The sequence below is a fragment of the Penicillium canescens genome (genome assembly GCF_028828765.1).
Source record: "Penicillium canescens strain IBT 15451 chromosome Unknown utg000010l_segment0_segment0, whole genome shotgun sequence".
NCBI lineage: Eukaryota > Fungi > Ascomycota > Eurotiomycetes > Eurotiales > Aspergillaceae > Penicillium > Penicillium canescens.
The window spans coordinates 334,643-355,365 of NW_026703972.1; the positions used below are offsets into that span (position 1 = coordinate 334,643).

The following is a 20,723-nucleotide window of genomic DNA, read 5'->3' on the forward strand; positions in this document are numbered from 1 at the left end:
AATGACTGATGGAGAAGCCATTCTGGAGCCATGTGGTACTCGCGCCTGGTTGCGGACGGCGGCTTCATACCACTGCTGGCCAACTTGGTCGGCCTGCCGTTGCCGGTGCCATCTCGCGCAGAGGAAGTCTCTGGCGACATCACAGAGCTTGGACTGCAACGATGACAAGTCAAATGGCTCTCTGGCGAGAGAGGTCAACTTTTGATGGCCGATCTTGGTGTCTTCAACTTTGATCGAGTTTTTGCACGGCTCGCCTTTTTTCGTCATGCCGCAACAGGAGCCAGGACCGCCATTGGGGCTGACCTCTATCTCACAAACAAGAAACGGATTCCAAGGCAGCATGGTAGTTATTAAGGTGGTCGTCAAAGGCAGAAAATGCTTCGGATTGTGGTGGTGTAGGGCCATCACTGCGGCGTTCCCTCGCCAGCTTTATATGCCATCGCCGTGGGCTCCTTACCTACATGGCTGCATGGCTGGCATGGAACAATTCCTTGAAATAGTCGGTACGTCGAAGAATGCATTCACACGCAGTATGCGCCGTATACAGCCGACCAGTGGCCTGCATGAAGGGATATCATTCCAGACCACTGCTGCAATCAGCTGCACTTTTGACTATCCATCGCGGTGACCACGCATTAGCGAACAGACTGACTACTGCGGTGATCAGCAAAGTCGACAAATACCGGGTTAAATTCTGGGTTGCCTATAGAATTTCGAAGTGAATGATAGGTTGTGATTTATTCTTATGGCGCTAGATGCAAGATGTGGGTACGTAGAGATAGATTGGTTTCCCAGGCCATTGACACACTACCAGGAACAGTTTTCGCGTTCCCAGGAGCTAGACCCCACAGATTCTCCAACTCCGCCTGAACATTGTTGTCAAGGCTTTGATGCTGCCGTGTGATTGCTACGCACCTCTCAGCGGAGTGACAGACTACACTCATAGCTGACCGTGGAATTTGGCTGAGGTGAGTATATAAAGGCCTCCCATATCCTACTTTCACAACTCTCACCTCAACCCCATCTACATTTCGTTAGCTCAATCCGCTGTCCCGTCATGGTCTGTTCTATTCGTTCTTACGGAGTTTACCGATGAGCTAATACATTACAGCCAAACATCAGAGACCTGCCCAACGAGCTTTTGCTGTGGATTGTGTCGTATTTGGACGGTAGTGCATTATTTGCCTTCGCAAAATCATGCAAAGACTTTGATTTTAAACTGCAGCCCGGCATCTGGAAATACAACATCAAATTTCAGAACAGCAATCTGTTGCACTTGGCCGTCAAATACGACAACATTGGTCTTGCACAGGCTTTGCTCCAGCACAACGCCAACGTCAATGCATTTTACCGAGGCAAAACTCCTTTAATGAGGGCGCTCAAATACTCTTCCGCTGCTGTGCGCGAACTCTTGCTCAATCATCGAGACCTAGACATCAACATTCAAAATCAAGCGCGGGAGAGCGCCCTGTGGTATGCTATCCACTACGGAACCTTTTCCGCCGTCAAAAGTGTCTTAAATCAACCCAACGTCCAGGTGGACATCAAGCACAAACACAGCCGAACGGCGCTCCACCTAGCAGTCTTCGCAGGCCGAATAGGGTTCGTGCATCTGCTACTTTCTAATGGCAGCGACCCTGATCTACAGGACGATTCGGGCCACTCGCCATGGGACTGGGCATGTCGCTTCAATAGACCCGTGATGGAAATGATTTTTTCAAACGATCCGATGGCCAAGGTGTTTCTTGGTACCAAATCATCACAAGAGGCTGAGCTACCTCTTCACCAAGCAGTGGCCTATGGGTCAGTAGCGTTGTCAAACGGCTTCTCGGACAAAAGGGCCTGAGTTTGGATATCCAGAACCGCAATGGTTATACGCCGCTCCACCTCGCCATTCGAAACAAGCGCCTGGAAATGGTCAATTTGCTCCTAAGTCACCCCCGTGCCAACGTAAACTGCAAAGACAAAGATGGCAATACGCCACTTTGGCTGTCTACTTACTCGTCATGCGACGAGATAACCGAAAGGCTGTTGGCCGAGAAAGACATCAACGTCAATTTTGTTGGAGGCCGCGGGAGATTCGAGACGCTGTCTACATCTCTCTACCACGCCGCGGCCAGGTTGGATACCGTGCTCCTACGACGGCTGCTTGCGGTGCCAGGGACCAGTCTGAATATCTGTGTTGGAGGCCACTCTCCAATCTCCGTGGCTGCATATCACGGTCGCGTGAACACGGTTGCTTGTCTACTGAGTATGGAGGGTGTGGAGATCAATGGAATGGATTTAATAGATCCGCCTATTTGTCGAGCAGTTGCACATGGCCATCTCGATTTGGTACGACTTTTAGTGCAACAAGACACACGTCTGAACATCAATGAAAGCACGATCGCAACTCACGACACTGCTCTCTGCATGGCTGCCCGTGGCGGTGACCTGGAGATAGTACAGGCACTGCTACGCTATGATCGAATTGATGTGAACCTCAGGAACCAATGTTCTGAGGATCCATTGATGTTGGCGGTCAAGGGCGGGCATTCCTCGATTGTTGATGCACTTGTGGTCAATCCCAGACTGAAATACTTCAGTTTGACAAAATCCCTGGATCTAACAAGGAACGATTGCATCCAGAGGGCCATTCGAAGCAGAATGGAAGACGCCAACACTCCGCAAAGATTGCTGAAGCGGTCTCCGAGGAGAAGGTTTGGTGGTCTGTAAGAGCTGGCCACATCTACTTCGGGTAGCTGTCGTGATACAATACGGGACGGCCGAGTTAATCGACGCTTTCTCCGCTAGCTACACTGCCCACATTGTCACTGGATCAATAGTTTTTTTGTTTATAATGTACTTGGTTAATAAACGTGACACTAGAACATGCGGGATTATTCGCAGAACATTCCACGAAGGCTATGCTATTCCAGATGTAAGCTACTTTCCATGCGGTAATTCTCTCTCAATTAAAATGTTGTCCATTATTGCCAAGTTGGAAAACTAAGACCTAGGACAATCATGAATATGCAACCCTTCACCCTTCTCTTGCGTTGTCCAAGAACCCTGGTAGATTGAGTCTGCACGGGTGGTTCCAATAATCAAGTATGCAAGTCAGTCGACCCCGAGATGATTCCAGTGCCTGCTCAAAGAAGCGCAGCCGAGACAGCTGCTTGTTGTGGCGCAGCTGAAGTCCGTCCCTCTCTTTAGTCAGGTGTCTGCTAGCCTCCTTCAAGATACGATTGCTCTGCTCTAGCTTCTGGCCATCGATGTGTTTGGACACGCACGACTCCCATAGGCGTCGATAGAGTCCGACAATTCGACCTGCTGGAAAGGCAAACCTGGGATCGTCGCGTTCGAGGTCTGCTAGCACCTTCAGAATAGGTTGAAAGGGCTCAGTCGCCAAGGCATGTCTTGTTTCTGCTTCCTGTTCCGATGTAGAGGGCTGTAATGGTCAGCAAGAGCATTCGAAGCTGAGTCTTTACACTTACCATTGGTGCATCATCGGAAGTTTCCTGCGAATTGTCTTTTTCACAAACGATTGGTAACGCACTAGACTGTTGTTCTCCTTCTGCTTCCTGGTCTGGCGTGCTGTTGAGGGCAACCATCTTGATCGTAGGGAATAGTCGAGTGTCTGGGCAATAGCATGTCCATCAATTTTTAGAGGATTCTATAGACTAGCAGACGTAGGTGGTTACTCATTCTCACTTTCACCATGAAAGTCAATTAACACAGTCTGACTTTGCCTAGAACCCAAAGATTTTTCGGGGCTCTGTTAGCAGTCCGTTCAATGATGGTGCTGGTGTGAATCTCGTGGTGTTGATGGTTTGGTGAATGTGCCTCATATTATTGGCTAACTGGTGATGAACGGTCCAGGAGATATATATATTCAATCACAACGCATTTTCCACATTCGTTTGGGAGTCAGAAATCGCAAAAGGAAATAGATTGTGGGCTCAACAAACACTTACAAATAGAGCAGATGACACAGGGAAGTCTCTTTAGGAACGAGATCCTAGTTGCCCCTATTAACAATGCGCACGATTTGATCATTATACTACAGCCAGTCGTAGCCAATATATTTGGCCACATTCTGCGCAAATATTTGCATTTAAGCCAGGTTGTATTCCTTGATCAACTTTTCAGCGCAAGTTGAACCAGTGACATAGGCCACTGCCTGGACATGGGCATTGAACAACACCGGCACAACACCCATATCAGCAATCCGCAGATTCTCAATGCCCATTACCTTGAAATCAGGATCGACGACTGCGTCAACGTCGCCCTTTTTGCCCATTTTGACTGTTCCTGTCATATGCCAACTTGACAAGATATTCTGGCGCCAATATTCGAGCAGGTCCTCATCCGATTCGCTTTTGGGCATAGCTAGCTCCGCCACATTGTTCTTTGTATAAGATTCATGTTTGGCAACGCGGAAAGAGTCTCGCAGAGCCTCAATTGCAAGCCGACGGTCGAAGGGGTGGGCAAGGAACTTGGGATTGAAAAGAAGCGGAGCATCGGGGTCTGACGATTGCAGAGTGACTTCTCCACGTGTCTGTGCATTGAACAAGAAAACCAACAAGCAAGAGTAATTCAAGGCCTCGGCTGGGAAGTCCCGGATGAACCAGTGAATAGGGAAATGGGTGATAATCTCGTAGTGTGGCACGGTCTCCTGAAGGAGATATCGCTGTTCGTCTTCCGGGAGAGCCTTAAATTCTGACGTGGAAGTGAGCTGTTCGGTAAGCTTGAACCAGCCAATACCCAATTCACAAGCAAACTTTGCCCAGGGGCCAGTTCCATGTTCTTCCCATTCCTTTTTAGCGGCATCCATGGCGGCCTGGGAACCATAGAAAGCCTTTCGGTCCGTACTGTTATCGGTGCGAGTGTTCACCATCGGGACGAAGCAATGGTCGCGAAGTCCTTGGCCGACGGCGGGGGCATCGTGAACGACGTCGATGTTGTATTGTTTCAGTTGGGCGGCGGGGCCGATTCCCGAATGCATCAAGATGCGAGGGTCATTGAGTGAACCGGCAGATAGAATGACCTCCTTTGTAGCAAAGTCTATGGACGCAGTCATATTAGCCTATCTAGATAGGATCATAGGTGTGAGGGTGGGGCCAAATTGGTTGGACTCACATTTCTTTTCGTTCGCTTCCACGCCGACAGCCTTGTTTCCTTCCAGGAGAACACGCTGCACCAGCGAATCCGTAGCGATCGTCAGATTATTCTTCTCTCCGCCAACAATAAGATCCCCTGCAGTTGAGCGCAGCCCTTGATAAGCTGAGTTAATCAACACCGACATTCCGATGGGGTTACCCGAGTTATGGTCGGGGTTCAAGGGAAATCCAGCCTGCTCGAAAACATCCAACAGCTCGGGCAAGTCTCTTTCCCACTCGCGTGCAAAGCCTACGTGCAAAGGGCCTTTGCTACCATGATCCTCTGGCTTTGGATTGGCGTATTTCTTGTCCATACCCTCCGGGGTCTCTCCGTGAAAGGTTTCCAGATCCTTCAATCTCCTCTGGATACTTTGCCACCCGTAATAATCATCACCGACAATGCGCGCCCACTCCTGATAATCGTCACGCGCGCCAACACTGTACACACCAAAGTTGATGGCGCTCGATCCGCCCATGCACCGGCCGCGACTGTAGTCAATCTCGCGGTTATTGCAATCTTTCTGCGGGGAGGTCTTGTAGCCCCAGTTCATGGACTGGTTTTGGAAAGTAATCCATCGCTCTCCGTCCACGCGAAGATTACGATCCTCCTTGTTCTCACCTGCTTCCAGAAGCAGGACTCGTGGCTTTGCGGCCGAGTTGGCAAGTTTGGCGGCGAGTGCACTGCCAGCCGGGCCACCTATCAAATATCAGCTAGGGGACACAAGAGTTAGAATATTTGGGAGGGAGTTCGATGTTTGGTCCCCGAGAGCTCTGATCTAAATTTAGGGATACCATGGTAGACCATTTGGGACCTGCGGGAATAAACCGAAACCTTATCCAAAGGCTATTACTCACTTCCGACAATAATAAACTCAAAGAAAGACATGTTCAGCGGAGCGATGCGAGTCAAGGGTAAGGAAAAGAAAAACAATGAGAGAGGGATTCGCAGCAAACTCCAGGGACAAAAGCATATATAACTTGAAACTTTCTCGAACCGACGGGCTAACAGAAAGAAGCCGACTTTGTTTGGCCGTTAGGAATTCTAGTCGTCGGTTTCAACCCCTGAAATGGGGCTTCTGGGATCAGAATTGCTGGTCAGTTCTCTTGATGGCGTAAGGTTGGCAGTTCCGCTAAAACATCCCCACCTCTGGATAACGCTATAGTGGTGCTTGGCGGGCCAACACGAGCTCCACTGGGGTCAAAATAAAAATCATCCAGTTACGCACTGCTGGGTTGACCAATATTGTTTTTGCCCATCATCACCGATCAGAACCAAGTATTTTTAAGTCTCATGGTAGCTAGCTCTATATGGCAAGTGGAGATAGGGGAAATTGCAAACTTTTGAAATGACCTCTGTACTCCGAACTCTGTAGATAATACCTGTTGACAGCGAACACTACGGGGTAATGAACATAGATAAACATGGTCTGTATGATAAGGATATGACGAGGATTGGCCAATCAAAGCGCCCTGCTTATGACTGGTACGTGGATGCCGGATTTCTCTCCACATGGCGCTTCGCCGCATGGTTGCCTGAACTTTGTTTGTCAGCTCGGACAAGCTTTTCGAAGCATTTTGGGCCGGCGGGCCCATGCACGAGGCATGTCGATATTACATGAATAGTTTAACCGAAGCAGCTTTGGTATCCTATTCATTAGGGGCGTGTAAGTTCTACCTGGAATTGACTTTTGTGGCGGGATTTAACTTCTGTCTTCGTGGTAGACACCGAACCTCAGCCGCCGATTTACGGTGGCATGGCTGAGACAACGGAGAGTGAACACTCTGGATTCCGGGGGTCGATAGCCGAAAAGTACCCCGTTTCCGAATCAGTTGATGGTCGTGGAAACCTCCAGTCCCCGGGGTTTTGGCCTATAATAAAATGGTCAAAAACGTGCACGGCACCATCTCATGCTTTGCCACTCCAATTTGTGCAAAGCTAACATATCGTTGATATTTCCTTGATTAGTATTCCCGGGAGGCCAATCATGAGGCGTGTTTAAGACGATATCTAATCGGCGGATGACAAGTGGGGGATGTTAAGTTGGTCCATTCCTGAACTCAATTCTACGTATCTTTTACACCGGCTGTCCAGGTTAGCAATTGGCCGGGCGGTCTCTCCTATTAGAGTGGACTTGGCGGAGTAACGTGCTTGAGAAGTCAACGATCTTGCTTGTTATGGACTGGCTAGGTTCCGGATGACACGAGATCGGCGATAAGATTTTCGTGCGCGGCTTGTCAATAAAATTAAAGTGGAATTAGGGAGCGAACGATCTTCAAAGAGACGGAATGGAAGGATTCCGCCATGAAGACCCCATTGGGGTCATTTGAAGCCTTGGTTCCTTTCATTGCTCTTTTTGTTTTATCCCGTCCTGTTCTTTCACATTTTCCGTCATCTGGATTCCTAGCCATCGCACACTCTTGGAAATGGCGGGCAATGTCGAGGCATGGGTATTGCTATCTTTAGCACTGTTCACAATCCTCGTGCGGATCTTTGTACGATGGAAGCTTGTCGGACCTGCCAATTTTCAGCTCGATGACTATCTTATGCCTTTGGCCGGGGTATGCTCTTACGTCTTTCTATGTTTTGTGTATGCGCTAAGATCATCTCGCACAGATTGTATTTGTTTTGGAGACAGTAGCAGCATATCTCGTTGTTGCCAATTATCAGGGCTTGACCAACAGCTATATGACAGACGAGGAACGGAAAAGTGTTGACCTAAGCTCTAAGGAGGCGTCTAATCGAGTTGCAGGTTCAAAGATCCAAGTCATTGGATGGTCGCTATACGTCGCAATTCTTTGGCTTGTCAAGATCAGCCTGGCTGTTTTTTATTCTCGATTAACGTGCGCTCCACATACCTCCCCCGTTTATTCCAAAAAATATTGAAATGCTGATGAAATTGCAGAACTGGCCTCCAAAGCCTTCGGAACCATGTCCGAATCGCCTATGGTATCCTAGCCGTGACGTGGATTGCAACCCAGTTGTCTCTTCTTTTATCATGCCAGCCTTTCCACGCTTTCTGGCAGATTAGCCCAAATCCCGGCAGTGAGTAACCCCGGTCTTTAACAGGCTTGAGTCTCACGTCTAACTTAATACGCCAGAGTTTTGCCAACCAACAAACTCCCCAGTATACGTTCTCGTCGTGGTGATACTCAACATCATCACTGACATCTACTTGCTTTCAATTCCACTACCTCTGCTATGGAAAGTCAATATCAGCTTGAAACGCAAAGTTCCTCTGATGGCCCTCTTATCCGGTGCTGCATTCGTCATCACAGCGTCAATTATTCGAGCCGTTACCATTATGAGTGTAAGTCCCGTTATAATGGTAACCTTTACGAGTACATTCTTTCTGACAAATCACATGCAGTCGGGCCCCGATGGCGCCGAGGCCGGCTCTAAATGGGCTTGTCGCGAGACATTCGTTTCAATCGTGGTCTCTAATTTGCCCATCATTCAACCACTTCTTCGCAAAGGGTTCAAAAAAATTGGTCTTTCTCAACTCTTTAGCTCCTCTGGCAAACCATCTGGACAGTCTTACCCACTCTCAGGCTTGAAGACTATGACAAATCGCGGTGATCGAGACACAAAGAAGAGTAAAATCAATGCCGCAGCGCCGTCGCATATGCAGATTTCTGCGTGGGGAAGTGATGAGCATATTCTTACTGAGCCTGAGCCTTCTTCAAAGGATATCACTGTAGTCTCAGAGACTGTTGTGCAGAGTGAGCCATGGAGCTGGAATGAAGCCAATGGGAAACATTCGACATCATCACCGAAAGAATGGGGGAGTCGGCTGGCAGACCGGTGAAGCCATAGAAGTTGAATATGCTGATATGCTGATTTATTGTGCGGTATATCACGTATTTGAAGATCTGACATCTATCTTCAAAGCCTTTATTAATAGCCTAGTAATGCCTCCATTTTTAATACGTCTTCAGGAACAAAGTGACTCTGAAATATATTATAATTAGGGGATTGATACAGACACCACCCTTTGGATGCTTAACACCACCCCCTGCCTGGAAAGTCAGGCATCAACTGACCGCTTTTCTCACCGCTTTCATCCTCGAACTTTTATTTATTGCTACCACTACCCTGCATGTATATCACACCTTAGGTACCTCCAATTACTATGAAAATTGCTAGTAAAAAGAAGTAACTCTTGTACTACTGTAGTACCCAACAAGAAATCCAAAATAATTGTTGTTTACACCTTTAAACCTCCCATGTTTCCACCCATTTCTCTCGCATTTCATTGCTTTTTACAATGGCTTCCTCACAGCCTGTTTCGCCGTCTGATTCTGAGCCTGAAGCTATTCCCGAGTCCCCGCCGACGATGCCAAGCCTCCAAAACACCGTGCCAAGCCTCCATGACGCGATACCAAGCCTCCATATCCTCCCGCTACCTCCTCTCGAGCAATACGATACGCCAGAGCAAGGAATCGCCGCGATCAATGCCTTCGCCCGCGAGCATGGCTATGCAGTCTCAATACTACGCTCAATAGCTAAGAAAGGCGTCAAAAAGATAGTGAAGCTATGCTGTGACCGGGGTCGTACTCTACGAGCGCGGCCTAATTATGGCCCTAAGCGAAAGCGGCAGACTACCTCCATAGCTATTGACTGCCCATTTTTACTCCGGCTTCGGCTTCAAGAGGACGGTCGTTGGAAGCTTACGGTCGACAAGCAAGAGCACAACCATGAGCCTTCGCCTCCATCTACCCATGTCGCTCAACGGAAGCAGGAGCTATCTACAAAGGCGCCGGTGATTAAAAAGCAACTCCAACAGGGCCTTTCTACGCGTCATATCCTCACTAGCATTCGAAAGGAGGATGAGGAGTCATGTCTTACAGCCCGAGACGTCTATAACCTTCGGAGGAAGCTTCATATTGAATTCCTTGCTGGCCGTACGCCGCTTCAAGCTCTCTTGATAGAGCTTCCGCGCGATGGCGAATGGATCTTCAAGCATGAGGTAGATGATGAGAATCACGTCACTGCCTTATTTTGTATGCATAAATCGAGTATTGCGATGCTTAGGACCAATTCATGGGTTATTTCAATGGATTCTACATACAAAACTAATAGATACGGCCTTCCCTTGCTCGATATCATTGGCTTTGCTGCTACTGGATCAAGCTTTTACGTCGGCTTCGCCTTCATGAAGGATGAGAAGCAGGATAGCTATGAAGTGATACTCAGCTGTCTTGCTGAAGCATTCGAATCTCTTGCCCTTGAGCCACCCCGGACGATCCTTACCGATAAGGAAGAAGCGCTAATGAATGCCATTAAGGTGGTCTTCCCTTCTACAAAGCATATGATCTGTCTATGGCATATCAACATGAATATCTTGAAGAAAGCGCGTCCGCTACTCGCTGAGCAGCTCGCAAAAGCTCGGCAAGAGACTGAAGCTTCAGCAAATGCTTCCTTAGCTTCCTCAGCTTCCTCGCAGTGTCGGACGAAGGCAGAGAGAGACCGAGAGCTTCGAGAAATGGTCGATAAAGCGTGGAAGACAATGCTAAAGCGGTGGATTCGTGTCGTCTACGCTGTCACTACGGAAGAGAGACAGGAGAGATGGAAACAGCTTCAAGAATGCTACAAAGAGCCGATTTTTGAGCCTCTACTCGAGTATCTACAGAGTGAATGGCTAGACGACTGCCCCGAGTATTTCCTTCATGAATACACCTCCGAATACCTTCATCTTAACGAGATTTCGACCTCTCGGACCGAGGGAGCTCACTGGCTACTTAAGCAGGATCTTCAAGTCTCGACTAATGATCTACTGGTTGTTCTCCGCACCTTTGAGAATGCTGTAAAGCTTCAATTCAAGAAGGTCACCGATACGATCGAGAATAATAAGATTAGGAGGTCTACCGATACTCGCTGGAAGCAGCTATTCAGGCTAGTTGTTGGACGAATTTCGGCCAAGGTGATAGAGCATACAATAGACGTCTACAACCGCTATCGACCAGCAAGCGATGAGAAGCCGCCGATTCCTTCACTTTGCCGCTGTAATTCGAAGAATACGGCAGGGTTCCCATGCATTCATCTCATCATACAGTACGAAGAAGAGGAGAAGAGCTTTGAGCCTGAGTTATTTCATCAACACTGGCATTTGTACAGTGTATTTGCACCTCCTATTAACCCGCTACTCCTACTCCAGGATCCTCTCCAAGTGCGCCGGCGAGGGCGCCCCCGAGGCGCTAGGAACTTCATCAGCGGCGGCGAAAGCACCCAAGCAAGCACCCAAGACACCTCCACCCAGCGAGACCCCTCCGGCTTCGAGCTCATGCTATCTCAGGAAGGTGGACGTGGCAGAGGACGTGGCAGAGGACGTGGAGGGAGACAACAGGCATCGCAGGGAGACAACGGGGTGGGAATAGCTTCATCTACGGCCCAGGAAGCTCAACAAGCTTCTCAGGAAGGTGGACGGGGCCGTGGACGCGGCCGAGGACGTGGCAGAGGACGTGGAGGGAGACAACAGGCATCGCAGGGAGACAACGAGGTAGGAATAGCTTCATCTACGGCCCAGGAAGCTCGTACGGCATCGCCAGCGTGCAATCCTGCTTCGCCGAGCATGGGAATAGCTTCATGTACGGCCCAGCGCGAGGATTCCTGGCCCGACCGCCTCAGGAAGCGTCAGGGAGCTCCATAAATGGCTGATCCATTGCAAATTACTCAATTCCTTCACAATTCTCATGCAATTTATCAAGAAATTTGACCCAGAATAGCTGGATTCCTTCATTTCTGCAGAGTTTTTGAAAACAGCATCTATTTCCTATTCGGGACTAGCGCCATGCAGTTGGCATGGTCGATGGTAGTAGAGTACGAAGGTGACTTGAAATTTGCTAGGGGCTACATAGTAAATGGAAGTACCTCGAATTGATGGTGCCGGCAGGAAATACTGCCGGCAGAAAAAAGTTGATGCCTGACTTTCCAGGCAGGGGGTGGTGTTAGCATCCAAAGGGTGGTGTCTGTATCAATCCCCTATAATTAACGTCAATTTCAGATATCGATCTTTTCTAGTAGAATGTAGGCGGGTGATTTCATCACATTGCGGTTTAGGTCAAAATAGGTAAGTATATCTTATGCATTTAAGGTTATGTTCTCTATATTAACCCGGCTCTATTAGGAGTACAGCTGCATCGGATCATGATAGCGCATTACCCCTGTGCTAAAAGCCACCGCAGAGCAAAGCCACGGCATCATGATCTATATTAAATGGCTTTAGATGGGAACATGTAGCATGGAGTCCAGGAGGTACCTGTCTGCATTGAAACTCGTGAGCCCAAGCCCAAGCCGAAGAAGAAGTTTGCAATTTATCCTTGGCTTCATTAATAGGTGCCATCATGCTGATTCCAGCTGATAGAGCTTGTAAGTTGAAGAAGATTTGAACAAACAAGGACGAAAGCTCGTGTAGTTATCAAAAACACGTGAGCAAAGAGGGTGCTCTCTTTTATATCCTGTCGACAACCTTTCTCCCGCTTTACAATTGAATCCTTCGAACAGCAGTACTCTGTCGGGTTGTCGAGACTGGAATACATGATCATGAGATTAATTTTGCGTATAGGAGCAAGCCCATACTGTCGTATCCTTTCTTCGGTCTCTAATTCTTTCGTTTTTACAATATCCAGGATGCTCTATAAAGGGCCACTCGTTAGTTGTATTCCGTTAAATTAAGAGTTTATTCCGACCTTTCTTATCCGCCAACTAAGTTTATCTCCTGTTAGATCCTTTTGATTTGTTTATAATAGCGAACGAATATCTTCTAATCCGTGTCCAAGGCACTAGCCCTTTTAATTTCTTTTAATCATCGGCTATTCTTGCCATGGCGGAGCCGTAGGCACTGGCGAAGGATCTTTCCTATAGTTCCCAGAGCGATATTCGAGTCGGCCTACCTTAAATAAGGAGAAAGCCAGCCTTTTTTACATCCCTTCCGGCTAAAAGGTTTAATAGATAATTATAAGCTTCTGATCTGACTTTCTCTAGTTATAGTTTAATATACCTTTTCTACCGATCGCGTATACATGCTATTATTCCCTAGTCATATCTAGACCCGGAAGAGTTCCCCTGCCGAGTGTTCTGTTCTTGAACCCTGCCTAGGTCCACTAACGGTTTCCCGACAGCGAAGGCAACATCCAGGAGCTGGATATGCATGGGCTCGACGCCCACGTCATTGATAAGGGCCGCCGGCTGAGCTTCTGGCTAATCAATCACCGGCCACCGCTGGATGCATCGGCCGGAAAACTACTGCTAGACGTAACTAAAGTAGGGGCTAATTCGACTCTTGATGTGTGTGTACGACCTCGACCTACGTCACGATACCAAGCTGGCCAAGTCAAAACCATCGCTAGTGAGACGATCATCTCGCCGAAAAATCTTGTCGTCATTGACGACAATGGAGACAAAGGAGGGTTTCGGTTCAGCAATGGCCGCAGCACCAAGTTCAACCCTTCCTGCGACAGGGAGATAAGTAGAAGCATCTCCTATTGTCGCACTGATACAGGCAAGTGTTATTTTGCCGCCACCGAAAACCCCTTCTTCCCAAATAACATCACAAGTGACGTGTCATCAGGCCTTACTCACGTCGCGTACCCTGCCTGGCGCACCGCTACCGTCCACCGGCTGGTAGACGACGCTCGTTTAGGTTGACGAGGTGCCATTATCTGCGGGAGTTGACAATCTGTCCGTTGACACTGAGGGAACATTTTTGCTGCTACTGTACCTGATCACCACATGTTCATCCGAGCGTTCCATGTCGTTTTCTGACAAAGATTCACCCTTGACAGTAATGATGATCTGAAAGAAGAGTGGCATAGAGGCGTCATCTACAAAACAGGAGTACGAGATGTTCAAGGTTGTGAGGATAGGGAGGCACGAAGCCTGCCAACTACGACGAGCGCAGTACATGAACCTGTCTCAGGCCGACTGTTCCTTGGGGCTCCGTCCCCACCCTTTATGGTGGCCTGTGGAAACAGACATAGATTGGTGCATGTGCCATGTATCCATGTTCTGCCTCCAGGTGCAGCTTACGAATAATGAAGCACTGTCTTTGCATGTGAAGGCATATCACAAAAAATATGTAGCCCCGAGGAATGGAGCCTCGGTGCTATATTGCGCAGAGATTGTAGCAGTTCTCAAATAGCGATGCTGAGAAACATGAATGTTAGAGGGGCACTGAGGTAGGGTGCACAACAGGTACGGTATCATACGGAATGCAGTTGTTCTTGTTGGATCCCCTGTACTGTTGGTACTGTCGTGTCACCCTGATACTCACTACTTATGCCTTAGAATTAGACCTGTATCTAGTGAGTCACGACTCAAAGAACTCCATAACAGTACAACTATCATGCTCATATCACAAGAGTTCCGGAAAGGGGTCCATTCACAAGGATAGTTTACGCCTTAGCTAAATACGGCGCCTAACCAAAAGTAAGCTAAATAGGACGTTCCTTAAGCTAAAATACAACAGAAAAATATATATAATAGATTTAAATATCTTACCTAGTACGGTGTCTACTCTGCCAATTCCACGTTCTACACCGCGTCCTCGATTATAAGAGTATCATAGAGCTTAGCAAGATTAGTAGCATCGGACATAATATTGACTAGTATAGCTACTAATTTACTAATCGTGTATGGAAATTCTCAATAGTTGATAATGACCAGAAAGACGCGTTCGACCTGAAGCATATATAGGGTACAGTAACTGCTCATATATTTTACTCGGGCCCTTCCAATGCTTAGCTAAGCTAGTCGCCCCAGACACCTTCGGTGTTGTGGCTCCGGTTTTAGATGATAGGTTCTATTCGGGACTGTTGCGTGAGAGCCCCTTGCGTCGGGCCCACGATACCCCGTGCTGGACATCGCACACAAATATCGGCTGGCATTCCCCTCCCTCGAAAAGAACATCGCCGTTTCGAGGGAGAGCCGGGCCCACTCCGGACGGTTTCTTCAAGAGTTCTTCTATTCTAACCATTGCTACACTGGCACAAATGGAGACGGATGAGATATTTTGGCCCGCACGGGGCACCTGCGGTCTGAACACTGGCGATGTAGGCCTCGTTGACGGAGGGCTACAGCGCCGTGAGGGCTGCAGGCGGGCCCGTGGCACTCCGTATATTCTAGGAGGAAAAATAGCTATGCGGGAGCATACGTGGAATATACATGAGGGGGTTCCGCGGTGGGCGGGAAGAAACCGTCGCGGAGAGAGCCCGGCTCTCCCTCGAAACGGCGATGTTCTTTTCGAGGGAGGGGAAGGCCAGGCGATATTTGTGTGCGATGTCCAGCACGGGATATCGTGGGCCCGACGCAAGGGGCTCTCACGCAACAGTCCCAAATAGAACCTATCATTTACAATGGTGCGTCATAGTTTTGCTGGCCCCCGTCTAACCCCTGGAGGACAGACCACCCTGAGCTCCTCGACCTATCCACCAGAGTACATATGGAATTCCCTCTCCGACTCCCAGCGGGACTCATTCATCTCTACTGTGTCCGCGTCCCTTGTTGCGGGCGACGGGCAGCGCAAGCGCCCACGTTTAGACCTCACTGTGGATGAGGATGCTGACGACGGTAGGGTCCCGTCTCTTGTTTTGCCAGTCCTCCCCCGTTTCCCCGGCCTCGACCGTGCTGCTATTATAGCTGTTTTCGAGCACACATTCCGCCCAAAGAAGGAATCATGAAAACTCCGTAGCCATGAGTTCAAAGCCTCGGCACCGGATGGCAAGAATTTCGACTTTAAATCCACATCATCTGGCCTGCAATTCCGCAAGGTAGTCTCAATTAAGGACTGAGGAAATGACGCATTCCTCTAGAACCATCGCTTTAGCAATTACGTCGCTGTCTGGTGTGATTTCTTCGCTGCTAAGCACCCGTTATGCATCAGTGGAATGGTTCTCTCCACCGCCGCATTTGTGACGTTGCTAGGGCATATAAGTGGCAGGACTGTATCCTGCAAATGGCCCTGGACCACCACCAGATGGTCGTCGATAAAGGCGACCTCACCGTTTCTCTTAGTCATTGGGAAATTGGGAAAGCCCTCGAAAGCTCCTACCTTCGCCCGGACAACGTGCTCTCAGCAAAGACGGTGCCGGCTGCCCCAAACACACGGTAAACGCGCTCTACCGCTGCACTAAATAACGATACTGCCATTTGTGAAAAATTCAACTCTTCTGCTGGCTGCCACTGGCCAACATGTCACCGAAGACACGTGTGCTCTAAGTGCGGCAACGACCATTCCGTGATAAGCTGCAAAGTGAAACCAGTGAGTTAGGAGCACGCCGGGGTCGGCCCTGGTATACGTCAAACCCTGTCGCCATCAACTAGCTGGCCAGCCCTGCGTCCCAACACTTCTATTCAGTTTGAGATCTTCGACCCTTCCCTCCCGCCTCTGCGTGATTCCCCTTCTCCCTTTACTGCTTCAGCGTGGAAAACCCTCCTCGAATGCAAAGGAAACGCATTTCTAATGGTCCAATCCGTATATTGCTAATACCTGTGCCATGGTTTTCGTGGAGAAACCCGCGCTTCTCTTGCGCATTATAGTCATTATTTCTTCTCAGCGTTCAGCCAGAGCTTGCCGTAGTATTCTGATTCAATGCAACACAAATAGCAGTTCCTCGTTGAGTGAGATATCGCAAGTCGATAGATGTGGCACTGCTGTGCGAGTATCAACCGTCAAGGATCGTACTTCAATAGCCGCAACCAATCTTTGATCATTTGTTACATGTGTGCGATTCTTGAGCACTACTGTAGTTTAGCTTTCTTGGGAGTTTCCTCACTTATACAGACCGAGTACAAGCATAGTGGGCCAGGCAATACAAATCAGCTGCAATGATGGAACTAATCAAAGATTTAATCTACTCGGCAACAAATAGTGGCTCGCGACTATAGCCCGTCAGTTCAGGAGAGCCATCTTGGCACAGTTCATATACCAGTCATAGTTTTCCGTCTGCACAGCTAAGGGAAGCATAGATAAAACACGAAGACGCCAATGCAACAACAAATGATACATCGCTCTCCATGGCATCAGCTGGGCACTGAGTCAATCAAGGCTTATCCAGTGACCGTCCAATCCAGCGTCAATGATGAGTGAGTTTATATTCTGTTGGTTGAACTGGTGGTCATACCTCAAGACCAATACCGACTGATCTTGCTCTGATATACATGATGTGATACCCAAGTAAATCAAGCTTGAATGTCATCACTGCTGCCGACGCAGGGATCGCCCGATCTTCTGGCCCTCTGTAGCTTTGTTTGAACCCTGCTTGGTCCCCTTCTGGATCTCACTTTCGACGATTGCCAATCGACCAAAAATGTCCGCCAGATCGTTGCGAATGGTTTCATTCCAGGTAGCCTGGTCATGCGACGAGCCCTCAATAGACCTGCTGAGACAGTTAGCGCTTTAAATTCTCACTTGGGATGAACAACAGCTGACCTCATTCGATTATCTAGTCTGGATATTGTTAGCAGGCCAATCGTAAATTATGACCTTGACGGGATTGTACTTACTCTGTCAGGCATTCCAGAGCAACCGAATTGCTATCGCCAGAAAGCTTAGTCTGCCTGCGTGGTTCCAAGTCCGTTTGGTGTCCAAACACAGCCTTCCGCTCCCGTACAGCTTCTTGCTCACCCTCCTCGGCCGAGGTGCTATTGTCCTGGTCGACAGAGTCGTGTTCCTCCTGAAAGGATGAATCGTCCTCTGTGGTATCGCCTGTAGCGGATCGGGATGGACTACCAGTATGCTCAGACTCAGAAGAAGACAAGGACAATGCACGTTGCAATCGGCTTCGAAAGTTGTGTCGTCGAGGAGTGTGCGAGACTTTCCGAATTCCGCTCATACTTGGGTCTGAGTTACGCTGGGGTGAGGAGTGGTCCTAGTTCTGGTTTTCTGTGATAGGAGGCGCTCGGGTTTTATAGCATGTTGTATCGCGGGATCAGGATTGACTGTTTGCTTGCTCGCAATTGAGGAGAGGACCGCAAGTGCACGCAATTTTCATTCCTACTTTCTACCCGTAGATATCTATTGCTGAATCTGCACATTTTTTAACAATGACTCACTAAGCGGCGGATCAGACAATAGAATTCAACAATTGGTGAAGCAACGGGAAATTTTCAACGAGAACGGACTCTTGTGGCCGCGTTCAACGTTGTTGATTGTCAACGAAACACATTGCATCAAAAAATGAGGGCTTGTTTGGGTCAAATCTCATAAACACACAGAAGTCGATTTTATCTGCCACACTTCAATCTTTTAAACTCAACAACCCTACATCTTCAAGTTCACTTTCTGCAGTTTTCTTCACCTGTTCTGACCACTTCTGCCAACTACCCAAGCATAACCATGTCCCCACGTAACGCTTGCGGCTGGCCAGAATGGGAGGAGAAAAACCTTCTTCCATGGTTGGATGCCCGTCCGGAGCTGTCGTGGAAAGCTCTCTCCGACGCATATTATGAAGAATACCAGGTGCATCGAAGCGTTGAGTCTTTACGAGGAAAAAAGTACCATACCTGCGGAAGCAGAGTCGCACTGGTGCCAAATCTCCCCCAAATCCAAGCAAACAAAAGCAAGCGGGCGCCGTACGGCGCTCCGTGTTCGGTAGCGCTTCACGGTCGAGTCTTTCGGCCAAGACCCCTACGCAAAGGAACATCGACAAATGGTTCCAAACAATTCTAGCGGCCGACCCTAACCAGCCCGATGACAGCAAAAGGCCAACTCAAACGAACTTAATTTCAGGTACGAAACCCTTAGTCGTCTCATATTACACACTGACCCTTTGTCACAGACCGCTTGACGCCAGCACCGCTTCCGTGCCGGCCTAAAAGAACACGGTCGTCATCCTGGCGGTGGGACTATGTGCATCGTGTCTGTGCTGCTAGGAAGCTGAGATACCGGCGAACAGAGCGTGCACTTTAGCAGCATTTATCGGCTGGAGCATTGCATTGCGATGTCCAAGGAACGGTGGCCAACTACCCCTATACACTTGTCCAAGTAAATGTTACTACATCAAAGGCTGTGATCAGCAATGAAGCCTCAGCATGAGGAATATAAGCGTAGTTGTATATCGTTCCATGTATTCCGTAGAGGAAGTAGCAATCGCCCTTCTTAGGAATGACAACAATATAGAGGATGTCCCAAAGTCAAAGTTAAGGAATCGAGCACGACGGTGGTGCCCTTGGAACAGGCCTGCCTACACATTTTCATTCTTGCCATGCAAAACCATGAGGATTTAATCGGAGTGTTATTTGGCCCGGTAAGTACTGCGGACAGCGTGTAAGGATTCACGATACTATGAGTGTTCCCGTAGGGAGACAGGACACGGTAGCAAGGGGGCTCTGGGAAAATGGAAATACGGCATTCTTGTTGGCTCAAGGTAATACGTCTACTTGGATTTAATAGGATCGATGGTCGAAAGCAGGGTAATCTTTGGGGTGAAGCGTACGATTTGTTTTGACCTACACCCAAGTCAGGAGGAAATTAGTTTGACAGAGACCGTGGAATCACGAGCGCAGCTGACGATCATTAGCGGAACCGCAAATCATTCGACTGCTTAGTTTGGACGACCCATGGAATCGCCTGCTCGGTGAGAGAATGCGGTCGTCATGAAGGATTCAGGCCCAGGCTTCTGCCCCACTTGCTTTCTGGGTTGCTCGTGATTAAGCCCTACAGCCCAAAAGAAAAGCCCAGAGAATTGGGGCAGATTCACGACAGTCTCGACCTGCCCATGTACGGGGAATTCGAAGAGACCAGCAGTGTGCTAGAAAGATTCTCTCGCTACCGTCGTAATCAAGATGCGGAGGGTAATTGAGATAAAGTTTAGGGGCCGCAGGAGGGCCGGCCCACAACCTCAACCCATTTCCAGCAGCCAATCGGTTCTTCGGTTTTAGTGCAAAAACCGGAGATATTTTTACATAAGCTCATGAGATCTGTCCATGATTGGCATAGTTTCTACAAGCTCTCCGCTAGACATATCGCACTGGTTATTGAATGGGGTTGATGATGGGGTTGTGTCGGATTCAACGAGAGTATTCTCTTACGCGAAGCTTTATGCAGGACAGAAGACATAGCTTCTAGAACGTTCGACAGACCTGATAGACAAGGAGCAACTTGCCACTTGACAGGAGAATTATTCTCCTGTGACAGGAACAGGAAAGCATAACCACGGATCGGGATTTAGCCTACCATTCTGTTGCCAGAATTCCGCGCGATATTCCAAATACCTCACCTGCCTGGACCGTACCTCGACCGTACCTTCTACGCAACAAAGTCCTTTTCCATCGGACACTGACGGCCGTCAAGTTTGGGCTTGTGGATCGTGTCTAGACCTTTTCAAATCCTTCATTTCTTCTCCGGGCCATAAATAGAACCTCCTTGATCTACTGTCCCGTGGGTCGTCGCTGGGATCTGCATCGCCGAACCGTACCTGCGTCTGTCTAAATTCGCGCATTGTGTTTGATTGGTCCGTCGGGCGCTATTTGTATCCAGAGTCTCATCAATGTGATAGTAGCGTTGCAATCTTGCGAGGGGGTGGCGATCACGCGAACCTAGCTCGTGGGCCTGGTTGCACATTTCACATGGTTGTCCTAGGCTCGGT

At 48.7% G+C, this 20,723-nt stretch overlaps 3 protein-coding genes across 3 annotated transcripts; 2 read left to right on the forward strand and 1 right to left on the reverse strand.

Annotated features, from left to right (window-relative positions):
- Positions 1 to 4,096: 4,096 nt before the first annotated feature.
- On the reverse strand, positions 4,097 to 6,027 carry N7446_012159 (GMC family oxidoreductase; the record flags this gene model as incomplete). Its single annotated transcript, XM_058520901.1, has 3 exons — positions 4,097 to 5,046; positions 5,122 to 5,838; positions 5,997 to 6,027. 3 exons carry the CDS (start codon positions 6,025 to 6,027, stop codon positions 4,097 to 4,099), a joined length of 1,698 nt encoding a protein of 565 aa, XP_058366267.1.
- Positions 6,028 to 7,565: 1,538 nt separating this feature from the next.
- On the forward strand, positions 7,566 to 8,947 carry N7446_012160 (uncharacterized protein; the record flags this gene model as incomplete). The annotated part of the gene is made up of 5 exons (XM_058520902.1): positions 7,566 to 7,700; positions 7,756 to 7,982; positions 8,045 to 8,184; positions 8,241 to 8,449; positions 8,510 to 8,947. The coding sequence occupies 5 exons, from the start codon at positions 7,566 to 7,568 to the stop codon at positions 8,945 to 8,947; spliced, it is 1,149 nt and encodes a 382-aa protein (XP_058366268.1).
- A 4,014-nt stretch (positions 8,948 to 12,961) lies between these two features.
- N7446_012161 (uncharacterized protein) lies at positions 12,962 to 13,785 on the forward strand (the record flags this gene model as incomplete). The annotated part of the gene is made up of 2 exons (XM_058520903.1): positions 12,962 to 12,972; positions 13,260 to 13,785. 2 exons carry the CDS (start codon positions 12,962 to 12,964, stop codon positions 13,783 to 13,785), a joined length of 537 nt encoding a protein of 178 aa, XP_058366269.1.
- Between the last annotated feature and the right edge of the window lie 6,938 nt (positions 13,786 to 20,723).